The sequence below is a fragment of the Labeo rohita genome, unplaced genomic scaffold, assembly GCF_022985175.1.
Source record: "Labeo rohita strain BAU-BD-2019 unplaced genomic scaffold, IGBB_LRoh.1.0 scaffold_201, whole genome shotgun sequence".
Taxonomy (NCBI): Eukaryota; Metazoa; Chordata; class Actinopteri; order Cypriniformes; family Cyprinidae; genus Labeo; species Labeo rohita.
The window spans coordinates 18,543-36,131 of NW_026128231.1; the positions used below are offsets into that span (position 1 = coordinate 18,543).

Consider the following 17,589-nt stretch of genomic DNA (forward strand, 5'->3'; position numbering starts at 1 on the left):
AATATTTGGCCGAGATACAGCTATTTAAAATCAGGAATCTTATGGTGAAAAAAATCAAAATATTGAGAAAATCACCTTTAAAGTTCTTCAAATAATATTCTTAACAATGTATATTACTAATCAAAAAGTAAGTTTTCATGCATTTACAGTAGGAATTTTACAAAATATCTTCATTGAACATAATCTTTACTTAATTTCCTAATGATGTTTGCCATAAAAGAATCAATAATTTTGACCCATACAATGTATTTTTGGCTATTGCTACAAATAAGCCCCAGCGACTTAAGACTGGTTTTGTGGTCCAGGGTCACATATAGGGATTAGTGAATGAGTGAATCAGGGAACGAGTGAACGATTTCAGACACAGCTACAGTTTCATTTATGAATGAATCTATGTTTTTGAATCGCTTGAATGAATAATTCAGTCACAAAGACTTTGACTTACTGCCACCTACTGGCGGTTTCAGTTTCATTTTTAAAATATAATGTAAAAAAAATATTTTTTTTTATAAAAAATATTTTTTGGAGCACACAACATTCAACGGATATTTAATTTGGCCATAATTGCAGGTGCCTGTCTTAATATCCAAGAAGGTTTAGAGAAAATATGAAATTTTAATGTTATTATAGATTATAAAGGGTTTTATAATGAAATTCAACCAAAAGAACATCTAAAAGTACCATAATTCCCCCATCTCCCCCGTGTATGTTTTAGAATTATAACCAACTAAATAGTTTTAACGCAGGCAAATATAACGTAATGAAGGGGAACAAAAGAAAAAAAACATTACAAACAAAAAAGGCTTTAAGTATCTGACAGTTTCTAGACTGTGACACTGTCACATAAAAACTAGTTTTATACCGCTTTTTATACCGCTCAATATATATGAAGATGGTTTTATTTCTATATATTTGAGTTTTAAATGATTTTACATGTTGTCTTAGCCATTTTAATCCTCTTAATCATTTTAATGTGTGGATGTCTTTGTAACCATTTGATTGAGACATCTGAGTTTAATTTGATGTTTTTACATATAAGGAGAAAAGTATTATGAGTTAACTTCAGCAAAACTTGCAATTAATGTTTTATTTTCAATGGTTCCGAGAGTTCCTCTGATTTGTTGTAGGTGTGGCTTTAATTAGTGGGACACCGAAGGAAAATGTATCTTCTCCTTTAAGCACATGTGCTTAGATGCATAGTGAATGTGAACAGGGAAGCAGAGATAGTTTTGCTGTCTCATATTTATCTTGCATTTACTGTATTTGTCGCTGTATTTATGATGTTAAAGCAGTGTTAAAGGGATAGTTCACCCAAAAATGAAAATTGGATGTTTATCTGCTTACCCCCAGGGCATCCAAGATGTAGGTGACTTTGTTTCTTCAGTAGAACACAAATGAAGATTTTTAACTATATAATGGCAGTCAATGGCTACCAAATCTTTGAGAGTAAAAAAACATACACAAACAAAACCAAATTAAACCCTGCGACTCATGGCGATACACCGATAGTTTCGTGTCTTAGGACATCAGTGTATCGTCACGAGTCACAGGGTTTAATTTGGTTTTGTTTGTGTATGTTTTTTTACTCTCAAAGATTTGGTAGCCATTGACTGCCATTATATGACTATATGAGTTAAAAATCTTCATTTGTGTTCTACTGAAGAAACAAAGTCACCTACATCTTGGATGCCCTGGGGGTAAGCAGATAAACATCCAATTTTCATTTTTGGGTGAACTATCCCTTTAAGAGTTGCTGTCATAATGTCTATCAGTGTGATCAGTGTATTTTCCTTCAAAATGGTGTTTTCCAAATGATCTATTGCTTTTTATTTCTAAACCACAGACTTAAAAAAGCTTAATCTGCATAAGAGTGAATGCTTTCTGATTAATAAAGTATACATGCAGTTACAGTACCCCAACATACCGTTAAAGACTATAATAAATTGAGTTATCTTGGTGTCTGTATCACTCGCCAACATAATAATCTGTTTAAACATAATTTTGGTCTGCTTCTCTAACAAATTAAGAAAGATTTTTCTAAATGGAGCCCCTTAAAGATTTCTCTCATTGGACGCATTAATTTTATTAAGATGGTGGTGTTTCCTAAATTTAATCTCTTTCAGTGTTTACTTCTGTTTATTCCTTTACAATATATAAAATCTTTAGACTCTGTTCTCTCTTCTTTCATTTGGAATGGTAAACATCCTTGTTTACCTTCACAGGTATTGACTAGATGATGATATTTCCCTGCCTAATTTTAAGTTCCACTACTGGGCAGCTAACATACGAAATACACAGCATTGGTGGCGTTATCATCCTCTTCCTAACAAACCATTCTGGGTGGACATGGAAAAACATGCACAAATTTCTGTTCCAGCACTTCTTGCAACCAAATTAGAGCTAATTTCTTATACTTTTTTACTGACTACCCAGTGGTAAAACACTCACTGAGGATTTGGTGGTAAAACACTCACTGAGCAATAGAAAATTATTTGGTTTTAAAAATCCTTCTCTTCTCAGTTCCGTTGCCCGTAATCACTTTTACTTGCCTTCAATGCAGGGTGGGTCATTTAGGAGCTGGTCTGACAAGTAGCTTTAAATAAAATGCTTTAAAAGCTTATTTATTGACAATTTATTTGCTTCTTTTGAACAGTTAGTTTCACACTCTCAGATGACACATGGAACTGTGTTCTTAAGCAAGTCAATTCATCATCTATGTGTGCTCGCCATTCTCTCATTCAGTTCAAAGTAGTACACAGAGCTCATATATCCAAAGTGAAGTCAGCCCAAATGTTTCCTGGTACTAGATCCTTGTGCTCTAGAGTCATTGTTGTCAGCATTAAGGTGTAAAATTCTTTCTAGGGACGTTTCTATATCCTTTCTATTAAAGTGGAAGGATCCTCTCCCACCTACACATATTCAGTGGATTAGAGAAATTATGTCTTGTCTCTACCTCAAAAAGATTAGGTACTCATTAAGAGGATCAGGAAGACGGTTCATTAAGGTGTGCCGCCCTTTCATTGATTATTTTTACACATTTAAATAATTACCTATCATTGATTTAGTTCATTATTTTGTTTGTTTTTTTCCCCCCTCCTTTTTCCTAGTGTATGTACATATGTACGTTTTATGTATCTGACTTTTGGTTCATGTAGACATGTGGGTATGTATGTATGCCCTGTTTTATTATTATTATTATTATTATTTTACTTTTTTTTTTTTTTTTTTTTTTTTTTAACCTGTAAGTCCTTTCTGAATTAATGGACAGCATGAACACTACTCTGGGGATTTGTTGGTAAGGGTTGGGGGATTGTTAAATGTGATGTATATTGGAAAAATCAATACAAATATTAAAACCAAAGTGGCACTTTTAATTATGCTGCATTTAGCATTTCATTTGCACATGTATTTCTCCATGCAGGGATGAGAGAGTAGGCCTTTTGATGTCTGTGTATACTAATTTTGCCTCACTACTCTGTTTAAGGTATGTTATTTTGATTCATGTCATTAATTAGACTGGTTATTGTGTAATTTGTCAATTTGCAAATTATGCAAAAATAATTTTATTGTACACATAGTACACATATATGCATTCCTATGAGTTTGTGGCATATTTGAATGTTAACTCTTACCAGTATGTTATGTATTTACCATTTCTATCTTTCATTTACGCTATGTTATGTTATGTAAGGTACATTTGCACGTTACGAAAAATGTATTCTTCTTGTTTAAGCGCTCATGCTTAGACACATAGTGAATGCGCACGGGGAAGCAGAGGCATGAGAGAATAGGCCTTCCGATGTCTGTGTATACTAATTTTGCCATCATCATCCTTCATCCCATTCATGGTGTGATCGTGTTTCTGTGGTGTCCGGGGGTTAACATTTGAAGTCTGCTTCATTTTTAAAGGTGTGTTCGACTTAACGACTTGAGTTGAAGCAGTGGATGCTGGTTAGAAATTTTGTCCAACGCCTCGTGACTGTCACATGTGGCATTAAAGTACCGCAACAGCGATTCGAGAGCAGACTGACTCAGCCGGCGCAGTTTCTTCAGAGCGGCTGCAGGAGCTCTGATGATGACACAGCTGTTTCACGATTGGCCAGATTCACCACATTACAGCGATCACAGGTGTTTCGGATCACACCCTCAAGCCTGATAATGCTGACAAATCTGTGCTTTTAGAACAATAAAAGTGTTTTTACTGTTATATTGAGTTACGTTTGTCATAAAACACTGACAAAAGCATATATAACCCCACTTTATTACTATTTAAATAGAATATGTTTATGTTGAACATTATTCTTGTTCAGATGGTGCTGTATTAAGCAGTATATGAAAAGTCTTTCTGTTGCTCATGAAAACGCTTTTGAAACATCTGTGTATTTGACAAATATTGCATTTAATTCACTTCATCTGTGACAGAGTACGCAAACACCATGAGAGCGTCTCTAACGAGAGCAGAAAGTGTCGACTTGACAGCTCCGTTTTCAGCTTCGCCCCCGACTGTTCTCGGCTACTCTCGTTGACCGCCATCTTTAGCTGCAGTTCATGTTGTACACACCTTAAACATTCATGGGTTTGCATGTCATGTGATTAATCATATGACAGGAATCAGGAAGTAGACCAGTATAAAGAAAGCAGCATGACAAACAAACAGGGTCATTGACCAAACACTGAACATGCTGGATTATTCTAGTTTCATTGTGTGTTTTAAGTTTCTTGTGCATTATACACTGTTTATGCATACATAACACTGTAAACACTGTAGTACAGTGTAATGGATCAGTGTGTAAAAAGTTTCAGTACGGTGATAATATTGATAACCGTGATAATTTTGGTCACTATAATCATGATTTTCATACTGTTACATCCCTAGTAAAGACTCATATTTTTAGAAAAGATTTATATTTTAAATAAATGGTGTTCTTTTTAACTTTTTATTTATCAAAAATTTCTGAAAAAATGTATCACAGGTAAAAAAAAATATAAATAAATAAATAAATTAAGCAGCACATCAGTTTCAACAGTGATAATTAATTAGCGTATTATATGAATTTCTTAAGGATCATGTGACACTGAAGACTGGAGAAATGGCTGATAAATTCTTAGAAATAAATTAAAGTATATTAAAATAGGTAACCAACATTAGAAATTGCAATACTACTTCACAATATTACCTTTTCTCTGTATTTTGAACAAATAAAATGCAACCTTGTTGAGCCTTTAAAAAACAAAAAAAAATCTTCCTGATCCCAAACTTTATATCCTAAATTTCTTAAATTAGGAGCACAAGTGGTCCTAAAAATAAAAATTAACTGTGGAGACCTAGTAAGTCATTCGCTTCAAATGCTATTGAAGTTAGAAAAGTGTGCAAAAGGAATTGTGTTTTCATTTGAGTTTTGGAAGGTTACATGCGCTGTGCAGAGAGTGAAAAGCAGACATTGTCATTAATATTTAAATATTACAGGTTCAAAACCCATAAGACCTAGGAAATACAATTGCAAATGGACTTTACTCTTTCATTTGAAATCTGGCAGATTTGCAATTTCATTTGGATTATGTCACAATTTATGCGTCCACTAGTGTTGGGTTCGAGTCCACCTAAGTCGAGTCCGAGTCGAGTCCGAGTCTTTTACCAATCGAGTCCGAGACGAGTCCGAGTCCAAAATGGGCCGAGTCGGACTCAAGTCCGAGTCCCAAAGGGCCGAGTCCGAGTCGAGTCCGTCCGAGTCCAAGGAAACACTACTGTTTGTCAGTAACTTAACATTGTTTTAATCCAGGGGTGCCCAAACTCTTGGAGGGAGGTGTCCTACAGATTGTAGCTCCAGCCCCAATTAAACACACCTGAACCAGCTAACCAAGCTTATACTAGGCATACTAGAAACCCCCTGGGAGGTGTGTTGAGGCAAGTTGGAGCTAAACCAAGGACCAAGACTGAGTTTGGGCACCCCTGATTTTAACCTTTACAACTAGAAAAATGAAATGTCAGTTCAAATGTAAGAAAAGCAAACCTCTAGTGGATCTTGCCATTTTGATTTTTGATTTCACAACATCTCATAATTAGTATCCATACTCTGCTTAACAAACTTAAAGTCATGCAACAGAAGTTATGGCTGATCTATGTAATGTGACATATTTTAGAGCGAAACAGGTTAGAATAGGTGAAAAATTATAGGGTGGGACTTGACTTTATTCATCGACGTAGTAAATGTATAAATTCAAGGGTGGGGTAAAGGAGTAGGTATCTTGGTGAATGGGACCTTAAGAGCAGAAAATGTACCTCTTTTATTTCTGATTGTGGCTGTGTGTGTTTTGGGTTGTATATGACTTTTTTTTTCTTGAATGAAAATGAGGCTATGAGGGATAAACCTAGTCTTTACAATAGCACACAGGGTGTATAAAGCCCTACATATACTTTCCATAAGTCACAGCAAACTCACACCTGTTTTATTTTTGAATGCATTTATAGTTACATTAATTACAATAAATTACATTATATAAGGAATAATTAATGATGGGCCATTTAATTATTAGAAAATCATGCACACCCAAGGTGGTTTTGGACCCATAAAAACTGTTGCTGCAAAGATGTTAGAAAAATTATTTTTCTTTCAAGCTAAAAACTGCCACCATGTTTAAATAATAATAATTTCAATAAAGAAAAAACTAATCAACTAATGTAAGTAAAACATTCTCGAGCTCAAGGCAAGTAAACACTCCAAGTATTACAAGCAAAAGTATTAATACATATATTAATCAAAAATACAAATGAAATAATATTTTTTAAAATATAATCTTTTTTTTTTAATAGAATCGTAGGGGTTTTTTTGTACGATTTTTTTTTTTTTTTTTATGTAGGTCTATATAAAGGCTATTAAAGAAATAGACTACAGACATTTCATGAAGTAATAAATGTTAAAACACTGCAAAATCTTCACTGTATACATTAAAGATAATTCTTATTACAGTTAATAAGTGATTCAGTCAAGAACAGTGAGTGATTTTCTCTTTTTTCTTTTGTTGTTTGATTATTGTTTGATGTGGTCGGCTGCTGCAGGTTTACGCTGCTGTCGCTTTAAGATCTGACGCACAGATCAAATATTTTGACGCATCAGTGTTTCTCCCAACTGTTCAGGTTTACTTAAGACAAAACCGACTTCATTTACATGAATAGTCTCCAATACGAGCATGTGTGTAGCAATAACAGAACCTATTAAAAGCGAAAGAAAACTCTGTATTCACACACTGACTGAGAGGTGTGTTCCCAGCTTAATCGTTCGTGCTTTTAAGACAAATCCACACTAAAAAGACCCAGCTGGCATTCGACCGACCTTAAACGTTTAAATGTGGTTGAAATAATGTCAGTTTATGAAAAAACATTCATTCAACGTCAAAACAACGTTGAATACCAAATGGTTGAAATGGTGTTGTTAACTAACTATGGATTCAACATAGAAATATAAATCAAATTTGAGTTGTACGTCAAATCAACATTATTTTTACAACCATGACCAAAATCCAATGGTTATCCAACACTGACACCTGACGTTGATTCAATGCTGACTCCACGTTAAAATGCCAGCTGGGTTCTGTGATCTGATGCGCATCATTCAGTGTCCTGCATTAGCCAAAATCATGACAGGCCACCATTTGTAATTCAATCGTATGTGAATAAATGCAAATATTCGCTCAAAACACATAATAAAGACGGTAGGGAATGTGACGCCGGCTTCCTTTGAAATATGTTTGATGATTGTGCCTGACACGCGCCCGCTCCAGCACCAGATTTGCTGAGTAGTAAAATTAACAATTATTGTTGATTACTAATTTGAATCAGTACATTATAACGAAAACAATACATTAAAATTGTAATAATTTCTTAAACTGGGTGAACCCCTGTAAACTTTTGTCCAAGGATCCAGTAGGCGTTCAAACACCCAATTGATTTCATCAGATATTGCGGAGAGTCACGTCCAGATGTCAGTTAACGTTATTCTTTTTAGTGTGGATTTGGCTTAAAAGCATGAACGATTAAGTTTATATAAGTGTGCAGCGATGTGCAGATCAGCTGAATCAATCTGCTGTTAAAAATGAACCATCCATTCATCATATCATCATGGAAAACTAAGAATTAGAATAATCGTAAAGGACCATCGGGTGCGGTTATGTTATCTAAATCAGAGAAAAATAGAGGTGCGGGTGGGTGGCGGGCGGATAATTTATTTGAAGCTGCGGATTCGGGTGATGTTTGAGCTCATCCGCGCATCTCTAGTGCGCACATAAACCCGAGTGCGAGTCCGAGTACCCCAACTCTAGCGTCCACATATGGACAATGTTACCGTAACTACAATTTGCAGTTCCTTTTGAAAGTCCGGAATATCCATGAATATATGTATATGTGTGTGTACTGAGAAGTTAAAATAATAAAACCAAAACTCATCTTGGTCAACATACTTGAGTTTGTCCAGTGAGCAGTTTGGATCGTCCAGTTTTTCAGAGAGTAGTTTGACTCCTGAATCTCCTGGGTGATTGTAGCTCAGATCCAGCTCTCTCAGGTGTGAGGGGTTTGAACTCAGAGCTGAAAACAAATAACCACAGCCTTCCTCTGTCACCATACAGCCAGACAACCTACAAAAACAACCCCAAGTGATATTAGTTTGATGACCAGACATTCAATGAAGTAATGTGTTAGACGCATTGTGAATGAAATGTTTTTCCAAGCATTATTATTCATAACAATATTGTGGTAGTGTGGCAATTCCATCTGGTAAAGATATAAATATTGGTAAAAGACAAGCAATATTAGCTTCTCCATTGTTATTCAGTCGTAGCACAAGCAGGATTTAAAGTTGGCTGGTTTGGAATTAATCCTGCACCTATTCCATTGTGATTGGTAGATAGTAATGAGCACTGCTTTTCACCCAAAGATAAACGTTGTTTGGTGCCGAGCGCACAGCACTCGATGTGAAAAAAAACCACTCTGCACGATCCTGGCTTTTTTGAAAATAATCAAATCTAACAGTGCTTGTCCAGGTCAGGTTGCGATTGCCAATCAAATACGAGAAAGTTGGAAAGATGTTTGACGGATGATGCATTTTACATCCATGTTATAAGTGGCCCAAACTCACAGCACTTGCATGAGATGGAGTATGTGTGGAGCAGCATTTACTGAACAAAGCTGCTCTGAGACACAGAAAACAGCTCACATCATAACCACACTAAACTGTATCATGTTCTCACAACTGTGCATTGTTAGAATTTATGAAAAAAAAAGTTATCAGCCAAATGGCCTTTAACACTCAGCAGGGCCAATTTTACTTACATTTGGCCCTTGGCAATTCAGAATTTTGGACCTGTCTAAGATGGTAAAGATGCACACACAGTTCCAGGGGCCCACAACAATGTCCTTTGGGCGACCTGGCTGAGATGAAATGAATGTCTTATGCAGTTTCTTTAGTCATTATATAATATTAAATCTCTTCATACCCTTGTGCCATTAATACGTGCTACACCTTTTAAGCTTGTTTTGTCCAGCCTGGCTTATATATGTGATTAAGCAGATCATTTGTACCCTCCCCTGACATATGTACAGGTGCATCTCAATAAATGAAAATGTCGTGGAAAAGTTAATTTATTTCAGTAATTCAACTCAAATTGTGAAACTCGTGTATTAAATAAATTCAGAACACAGACTGAAGTAGTTTAAGTCTTTGGTTCTTTTAATTGTGATGATTTTGGCTCACATTTAACAAAAACCCACCAATTCACTATATCAACAAATTAGAATACTTCATAAGAAAAAAAACTTCATAAAATTTTTTTTTTACTGCCTCAGTGCGTCGTGAGAGTAGCCTTCAGCTCATCTGCATTTTTTGGTCTCTTGTTTCTCATTTTCCTCTTGACAATATCCCATAGATTCTCTGTGGGGTTCAGGTCTGGTGAGTTTGCTGGCCAGTCAAGCACACCAACACCCATGGTCATTTAACCAGCTTTTGGTGCTTTTGGCAGTGTGGGCAGGTGCCAAATCCTGCTGGAAAATGAAATCAGCATCTTTAAAAAAGCTGGTCAGCAGAAGGAAGCATAAAGTGCTCTAAAATTCCTTGGTAAACGGGTGCAGTGACTTAGGTTTTCAAAAAACACAGTGGACCAACACCAGCAGATGACATTGCACCCCAAATCATCACAGACTGAGGAAACTTAACACTGGACTTAAAACAACTTGGGCTAGGAGCTTCCCCACCCTTCCTCCAGACTCTAGGACCTTGGTTTCCAAATGAAATACAAAACTTGCTCTCATCTGAAAAGAGGACTTTGAACCACTGGGCAACAGTCCAATTCCTCTTCTACTTAGCCCAGGTAAGTACACTTCATTTTAGAGCACTTCATGCCTCTGATGTCGTCTGTGGTTCAGGAGTGGCTTAAAAAGAGGAATACGACAGCTGTAGCCAAATTCCTTGACACGTCTGTGTGTGGTGGTTCTTGATGCCTTGACCCCAGCCTTAGTCCATTCCTTGTGAAGTTCACCCAAATTCTTCAATCAATTTTGCTTGACAAGCCTCTCAAGGCTGCGGTTCTCTCAGTTGGTTGTGCATCTTTTTCTTCCACACTTTTTCCTTCCACTCAACTTTCTGTTAACATGCTTGGATACAGCACTCTGTGAACAGCCAGCTTCTTTGGCAATGAATGTTCAGCAGAATGAGGTCAGCAGTCTTCTCCATGATTGTGTAGCCTAGTGAACCAACTGAGAGACCATTTTGAAGGCTCAGGAAACCTTTGCAGGTGTTTTGAGTTGACTGGCATGTCACCATATTCTAATTTGTTGAGATTAGAATTTGAAAAGGAATTTGAAGAGGAAAATGAGAAACAAGAGACCAAAATTGCAGATGAGCTGAAGGCCACTGTCAAAGAAACCTGGGCTTCCATACCACTTCAGCAGTGCCACAGATTGATGTCGCAAATTAAGCTCAAAGGGAAATGTATATAAATAATTACAATTAATTATGATTAATTACAATTACTTATATCAGCTGCCAGTAGTAACTGTAGCAGAATCAATTTTCCATCAACTAATCTGTTCGCTCAGCGAACATTCAGTATAATCTTTATATCAACTCTAAGAAATTATATTTTCTTGGCCACAGAAAATAACTTTCTTAAAGTACCATTGCATTAAAGCATGTAGCTTGAATCGGAATCGTAAAGGGACATTAATTTGCAAGGCAGAATCAGAATCAAAACTCATGTAATTTGTGCACACTAGTTTATTAACGAAGGGCTAACACATAACTAATCTAAACAAACAAACAAACATGAAATCACTCATACATGGGGGAATGGTCAGTGAGAAGCAGTTAGAGAGAGACAAGGAAATGAAGCTATGAAAAGAGTCAGTTAACCACCTGCTGTGAAACCATCAGTGCTGTCTACAGCTTATACTAAACCTCTGTTTGTTTAGTTAAATGTACGATACTTGCATTGCCTTGGTCGTTGAACAAGTGTCCGAATGCAGTCTCTGGTGAAAGATGGTTTGGAGCATTGGTGGGTTTGGAAGTGCAATCACGTTCTTCCGGGTCTGAAGAGTGATGAACTCCAAAGATGTTCTGACTCAATGGTGACTGGGAGTTTCTTCCCATGTGAAAAGCGAAGAAGAGCCAAGAGCTGAGAGGGACCCAGCTGAAGTCCTGTGATCTTTGGGGAATGGAAAGACAAGGCCGCAAGGCCTGGCGCACGCTTAGGGAAGTCCTGAAGAGTTCTAGCTCATCTTCTTAGGTTCTCCTAGAACCACTGACTGGCTGAGGCGAGTCATGAAGATGAATTCCAGGGTTGAGTGGAACGGTCTGGCTCTTTGTGGTCGAGAGCCACAGCTCTGTATGCTGGCTCAGGCTCCCCGTGGGTTCCTCCACACGGACAGCAATCGGAAGATGTTGCAGACGAGTGAAGAGAGAAGAGGAAGCACAGGAAGAACCAAGGAGGCGGTCAACCGTTTGCCTTTAAGCTCTCTGGAGGCTGTGCCTCCAGGAGGTCCGCGAACCAATGGTAACTTTTACCTTTGGAGGGAAAGTTTACGACTCTTTGTCTGTGAGCATGGTATTTTGCATATGTAATTCGACTGGGTGTTGATGCAAAAACTACTAAGGTTTCTTAATACACTAATATGTTGCATAGGTATCAGCATCTAATTTACACCATCTTTTAGATCATCAACATACGAATTAAAAGAGACCAAACATGACATAGGTGCTTTATACAACTAGTCATCTATCATAACGCATGCATAAAACAGTAGAAAGACAAATACGAATACAACAGACAACAATTAAAATACAATGCATTAATATTGTACACAATAACCTGGGCTATGTGTGATAGGAAGGTCAAAGAAAGGTTTGTCTGTGAATGAATAGGAAAGAGTCTATCTCTATAGGCACTGTGTCTTTCCTATGGCAAATGTAGCATGGGCAGATGTGCATTCCTTGAAGCAATAAAACTTTTTATCAGATAGTTGTCCTGGCAACTGAGCCTTTTTGGGGTGTTAGTTGCTTTGGGGGGTTGTCTTCAAAACTCCAGCATATAGCTGGGTTGTTGGTTTTAAAGATTATTTGTTAAATGTAACAAATAACTGTATGTCTGATTGGTCCAGATGCTACATTGATCACCTCGATGCCATGCCAAATTGAGCAAAAGGAGTCCCTACAAAGTATTGAGTACATATACAGTAAATTAACATACTTTCCAGAAGGGAAACAATTCACTAAACATGTTTTTTTATTGGTCTTATGAAGTATTCTAATTTGTTGATTTTTTTGTTAAATGTGGGTTTGTTGGGTTTTTTGTTAAATGTGAGCCAAAATCATCACAATTAAAAGAACCAAAGACTTAAACTACTTTAGTCTGTGTGCACTGAATTTATTTAATACACAAGTTTCACAATTTGAGTTGAATTACTGAAATAAATGAACGTTTCCATGACATTTTTATTTATTGAGATGCACCTGTATGTCATTATTTACATACAAATGTTGGAATGTTTTTTAAATTTCAATAAGATGAAAACTAAAGACTTTCAAATTACATGACCCAATATTTTATTCACAATAGAACAAAGATAACATAACAAATGTTTAAACTGAGAAATTGTTTAATTTTATGCACAGAATGAGCTCATTTCAAATTTGATGCCTGCTACAGGTCTTAAAATACTTGGGAGGGGGGCATGTTTACCATGGTGTAGCATCTCCTCTTCTTTTCAAAACAGTTTAAAGACATTTGGGAATCAAGGTTATGAGTCTCTGGAGATTTGGTGTTGGAATTTGGTCCCATTTTTGCCTGATATAGGTTTCCAACTGCTGAAGAGTTTGTGGTTTTTTTATGTAATGATGTTCCAAATACTCTGTATAAGTAAAAGATCTGGACTGCAGGCAGGCCATTTCAGCACACTCACGTTTTTTTTTACTACGAAGCCATGCTGTTGTTATAGCTGCAGTATGTGGTTTTGCTTTGTCCTGCTGAAATACACGAGGCCTTCCCTGAAATAGGCATTGTCTGGAGGGGAGCATATATTGCTCTAAAACCTTTATATACCTTTTCGCATTCATAGTGTCTTCCAAAACATGCAGGCTGCCCATAACGTATGCACTTATGCACCCCCATACCATTAGAGATGCTGGCTTGAACTGAACTGAACGCTAATGACACACTGAAAGGTCTCCCTCTTCTTCAGCCCGGAGAGCACAGTGTTTGTGATTTCCAACAAGAATGTCAAATTTAGACTCGTCTGACCACAAAAAAACCTTTTCCCCTTTGAAACAGTCCATTTTAAATGAGTTTTGACCCACAGGACACGACAGCGCTTCTGGACTATGCTCACATGTGGCTTCCTTTTTGCACGATAGAGCTTTAGTTGGCATCTGCAGATGGGACGCTGATTGTGTTTACCAACAGTAGTTTCTGGAAGTATTTCTGGGCCCATTTAGTAATGTCAATGATAGAATCATGCCGATGAGTGATGCAGTGTCTGAGGGCCCGAAGACCACAGGCATCCAACAAAGGTCTTGGCCTTGTCCCTTACGCACAGAGATTTCTCCAGTTTCTCTAAACCTTTTGATGATGTTATGTATTGTAGATTGAGATTTGCAAAGCCTATGCAATTTGACGTTGAGAAACATTGTTTTTAAAGAATTCACAATGTTTTTATGCACTCTTTCAAAGATTGGAGAGCCTCCACCCAGTTTTACTTTTGAGTCACTCTGCCTCTCTAACACATCCCTTTTATAGCCAATCATCTTACAGACCTGATTTCAATGAACTAGATGTTCTCCCAACTGAATCTTTTCAAAATTTCTTTGAAAGAGAGCTTAAAGGCAAACGGTTGACCGCCTCCTTGGTTCTTCCTGTGCTTCCTCTTCTCTCTTCACTCGTCTGCAACATCTTCCGATTGCTGCCGTGTGGAGGAACCCACGGGGAGCCTGAGCCAGCATACAGAGCTGTGGCTCTCGACCACAAAGAGCCAGACCGTTCCACTCAACCCTGGAATTCATCTTCATGACTCGCCTCAGCCAGTCAGTGCTTTTTCAGCACTTTGTTGCCCCCGTGCCAACTTTTTTGAGACCTGTAGCAGGCATCAAATTTTAAATGAGCTCATTTAGTGGATAAAAGCATAATATTTCTCTGTTTAATATTTGTTATGTTCTCCATGATTTATTGTGAATAAAATATTGTCTAATGTGATTTGAAACTCTTTTAGTTTTCAGTTTACTCAAATTTAAAAAAACATCTCAACATTTCTGGAATTTGTGTTGCATATTTATATATGCTTCCAGCATGATGTGTGTTGTCAGGTTTTGTATGCCTGTATGCCTGAGGTCAGGTATGGATGCCCTTTCCACATGTGGATCTCCACTTGATGTTTCAGAGAACCGGGGTTACGAACCGTAATCTATTGATTCATGGAATAGAAAGGCTGCTTCATTTTGTCCTGGTTTGTGCAAACTTAAATTAAAATGTTCTTGGTCTATGCTCTGGAAGTGTTCTGTTAATTCTGCTCAACTTTAATCATACTAAAACTAAAATTAAAACTAAAACTGAACTATATAAAAACTAAATGTTCACAAAATAGCCTAACAACTAAACTTTAAAAGTATTAAAGGAACTAATGAAAGTGAAAGCATTTATACTTAAAATTGAAAATGATATTAAAGTAAAAATAAATGTCTGCTTTTATTTTAATGCAATTGTACCCTGGCTGCACATGTTGTCCGGTGTGCGACTGTCTTAAGGCTGGAATAGGTGGAATTGTTAAAGATGACTTTTAGAAGAAAACACTATACGCTAGGTTGATAGTTTTTTTTTCCCTACCATCGATGGGTGGAAAAAAGAAACAATTAACCTAGCTTATATAGTAGTGAGGGCCTAGGCTCAGAGTCACGGTTCGCTACTTTTAACTACCCATACACTTACAAACTTGAAAAAACGTAAACATTGTTTAATTCGTATCTTTAGTATTTTCTAAACTTGCTGAGGATCACAAACTAATCCTTTGCTACCCAATCTGAAAAGTTATTTTTAAAAATAATAAAATCTAACAGTGCATATCCAGGTCAAAATTATTAAGATGGCCAATCAAACAAAAAAACCCTGGAAAGATATTGAAGCATGTTGCATTTTCACATCCATGCTATAAGTGTCACAAACTCACAGCACTTGCATGAGATGGAGGTTGTGTGGAGCTTCATTTACTATGAACAGAGCTGCTCTAAGACACCGGATCAAGAGCTCACATCATAATCACACTAAACTGTATCATGTTCTCAAAACTATGCAACGTTATAAACCAAATGGCAAGTAAGACTAGTTCATATACTTGCCAGAGCCAATTTTATTTACATCTGGCACTTGGGAAGTAGTAATTTTGGACCCTGTCTAAGATGGTAAGTAAGGGGAAGGAGTGCATAAGATCCAGAGGCTTAAAGGGGCCCACGACAATGCCCTTTGCGGGTCTCAGCTGAGATAAAATAATGTGTTTTGCAGTTTCGTTAATAATTTTTTTAGGCCATTTTAAATTTCTAATCTTACAGTCAAAATAACATTCACACATTTGTATGAATAGGAATAAAATCATATTTCTGCTGTAGCAAATTAGCTCAAAAGGGAAATATTTACGATTAATTATAACTGGTTATAATTAATTATGAATATTTTTAATCAGATTTTAGAATTAACTGTAGCAGAATTAACGTTACAATTATTTGATCTGTTCGTCCACCTAATAGACAGTATAATCATTCATCAATTCTAGAAAAGGTTACTTTCTGGTCAAGAAAGAATAACTTTCCTACTTCAATCAGTACTAGCAGTAACTTAACTTGTAGTAAACTCAAAATGTAGCATGTAGCAAGATCAAATATTCAGTGACTTCAAATTGTGAGCAGCACACAGAGACAATCAATTGTGAATATATGCAATTTAATAAATGGAAATACAGCTAACATACAACTAACTAAGCAAAACACGTGTACATATACATAGAGAAAGAAAGTGAGAAAAGAGAGAGAGAGGGAAGGCAAGAATGGCAGTATTTAGCATCAGTTAACCAGCGACCACATGAGAATCATCAGAGAAGAAAAATCACCTTAAAAAGGGACTCAACTTAAAACACGCATCTAAATAGTTGTAAAGGTTACTTGCATTGGCTTTGTTGCTGAACAAGAGTCCTGATGCGGTAGACAATGGAAGTTCTCGATGAATTCCTTTAGGCATTTTGGAGGTTTTCTCTAGTTCTTTTGAAGATAGGAAAATCCACAGTGAGTCGACAAAGTTACTTGAAGATAAACTACCGGAAAATTGACTCAAAGGATGAGTCTTGGAGAGTGTCTCGAAGGGTTTGAGCATGGATGGGTTGGTGTTAGGGTCTTTTGATAGTTTCCCTACCACACCCACCTTTGGGTGAATTGGCCAATACAAAGTTTGGATTGCTGAGTGGGAGAATTCACTTTGTCTCCATTTATGGCCCATTTGCATGTTTATTGCTGGCCTGGGGAATTGATGCAGTTTTACCCACAATATAGTACAAACAGTATGATGCATTTTCTAATCACATTGCGTACACCAGCCTTCACTAACAGGCGGACCGCGGTCCGGACCGAGAAGCCATCCCCTACGGACCCGGACCTACAGCCAAAACGTCAACGTTAAGGTTATGATTTAAAAAACTGTCGGGATGCTTCTATTTCAACCTGCGCAGCTGTATGATTGTATGGTAGTGGAAACGCACAAGCCAATTGCATGCGAGCTAAGCATACCACGTGATACCACTCAGCCTATCAAGTCTGATAAACATTGCGAGTCTACAGCGCAGACAGATAAGTGGCAAGTTTCACATTAAAAGAGATGGTAAAAAAGAAAAGAAAGATAGCCATACATGAAACAGAGACACAGGCAACTGCGAAACAGGCGAGAAAGACGGAGAAAGAGAGAGAAACTGACGTGTGAGGCAGAGAAAAAGAGAAACAAACGAGTGAGACGGAGAAAGAGAGAAACAGGCAAGTGAAACGGAGAGAGAAACAGGCGAGTGAGACGGAGAAAGAGAGAGAA

The 17,589-nt window shown here is 37.1% G+C and overlaps 1 protein-coding gene across 1 annotated transcript in view; it reads right to left on the bottom strand.

The window, feature by feature from the left end:
• The window catches only part of LOC127159230 (protein NLRC3), a 56,255-nt gene that overhangs the window by 14,243 nt on the left and 24,423 nt on the right, over positions 1 to 17,589 (bottom strand). Inside the window, exon 3 of the mRNA XM_051102120.1 lies at positions 8,455 to 8,628. Coding sequence (XP_050958077.1) covers positions 8,455 to 8,628 — 174 coding nt within the window. The remainder of the gene's footprint in view (positions 1 to 8,454; positions 8,629 to 17,589) is intronic.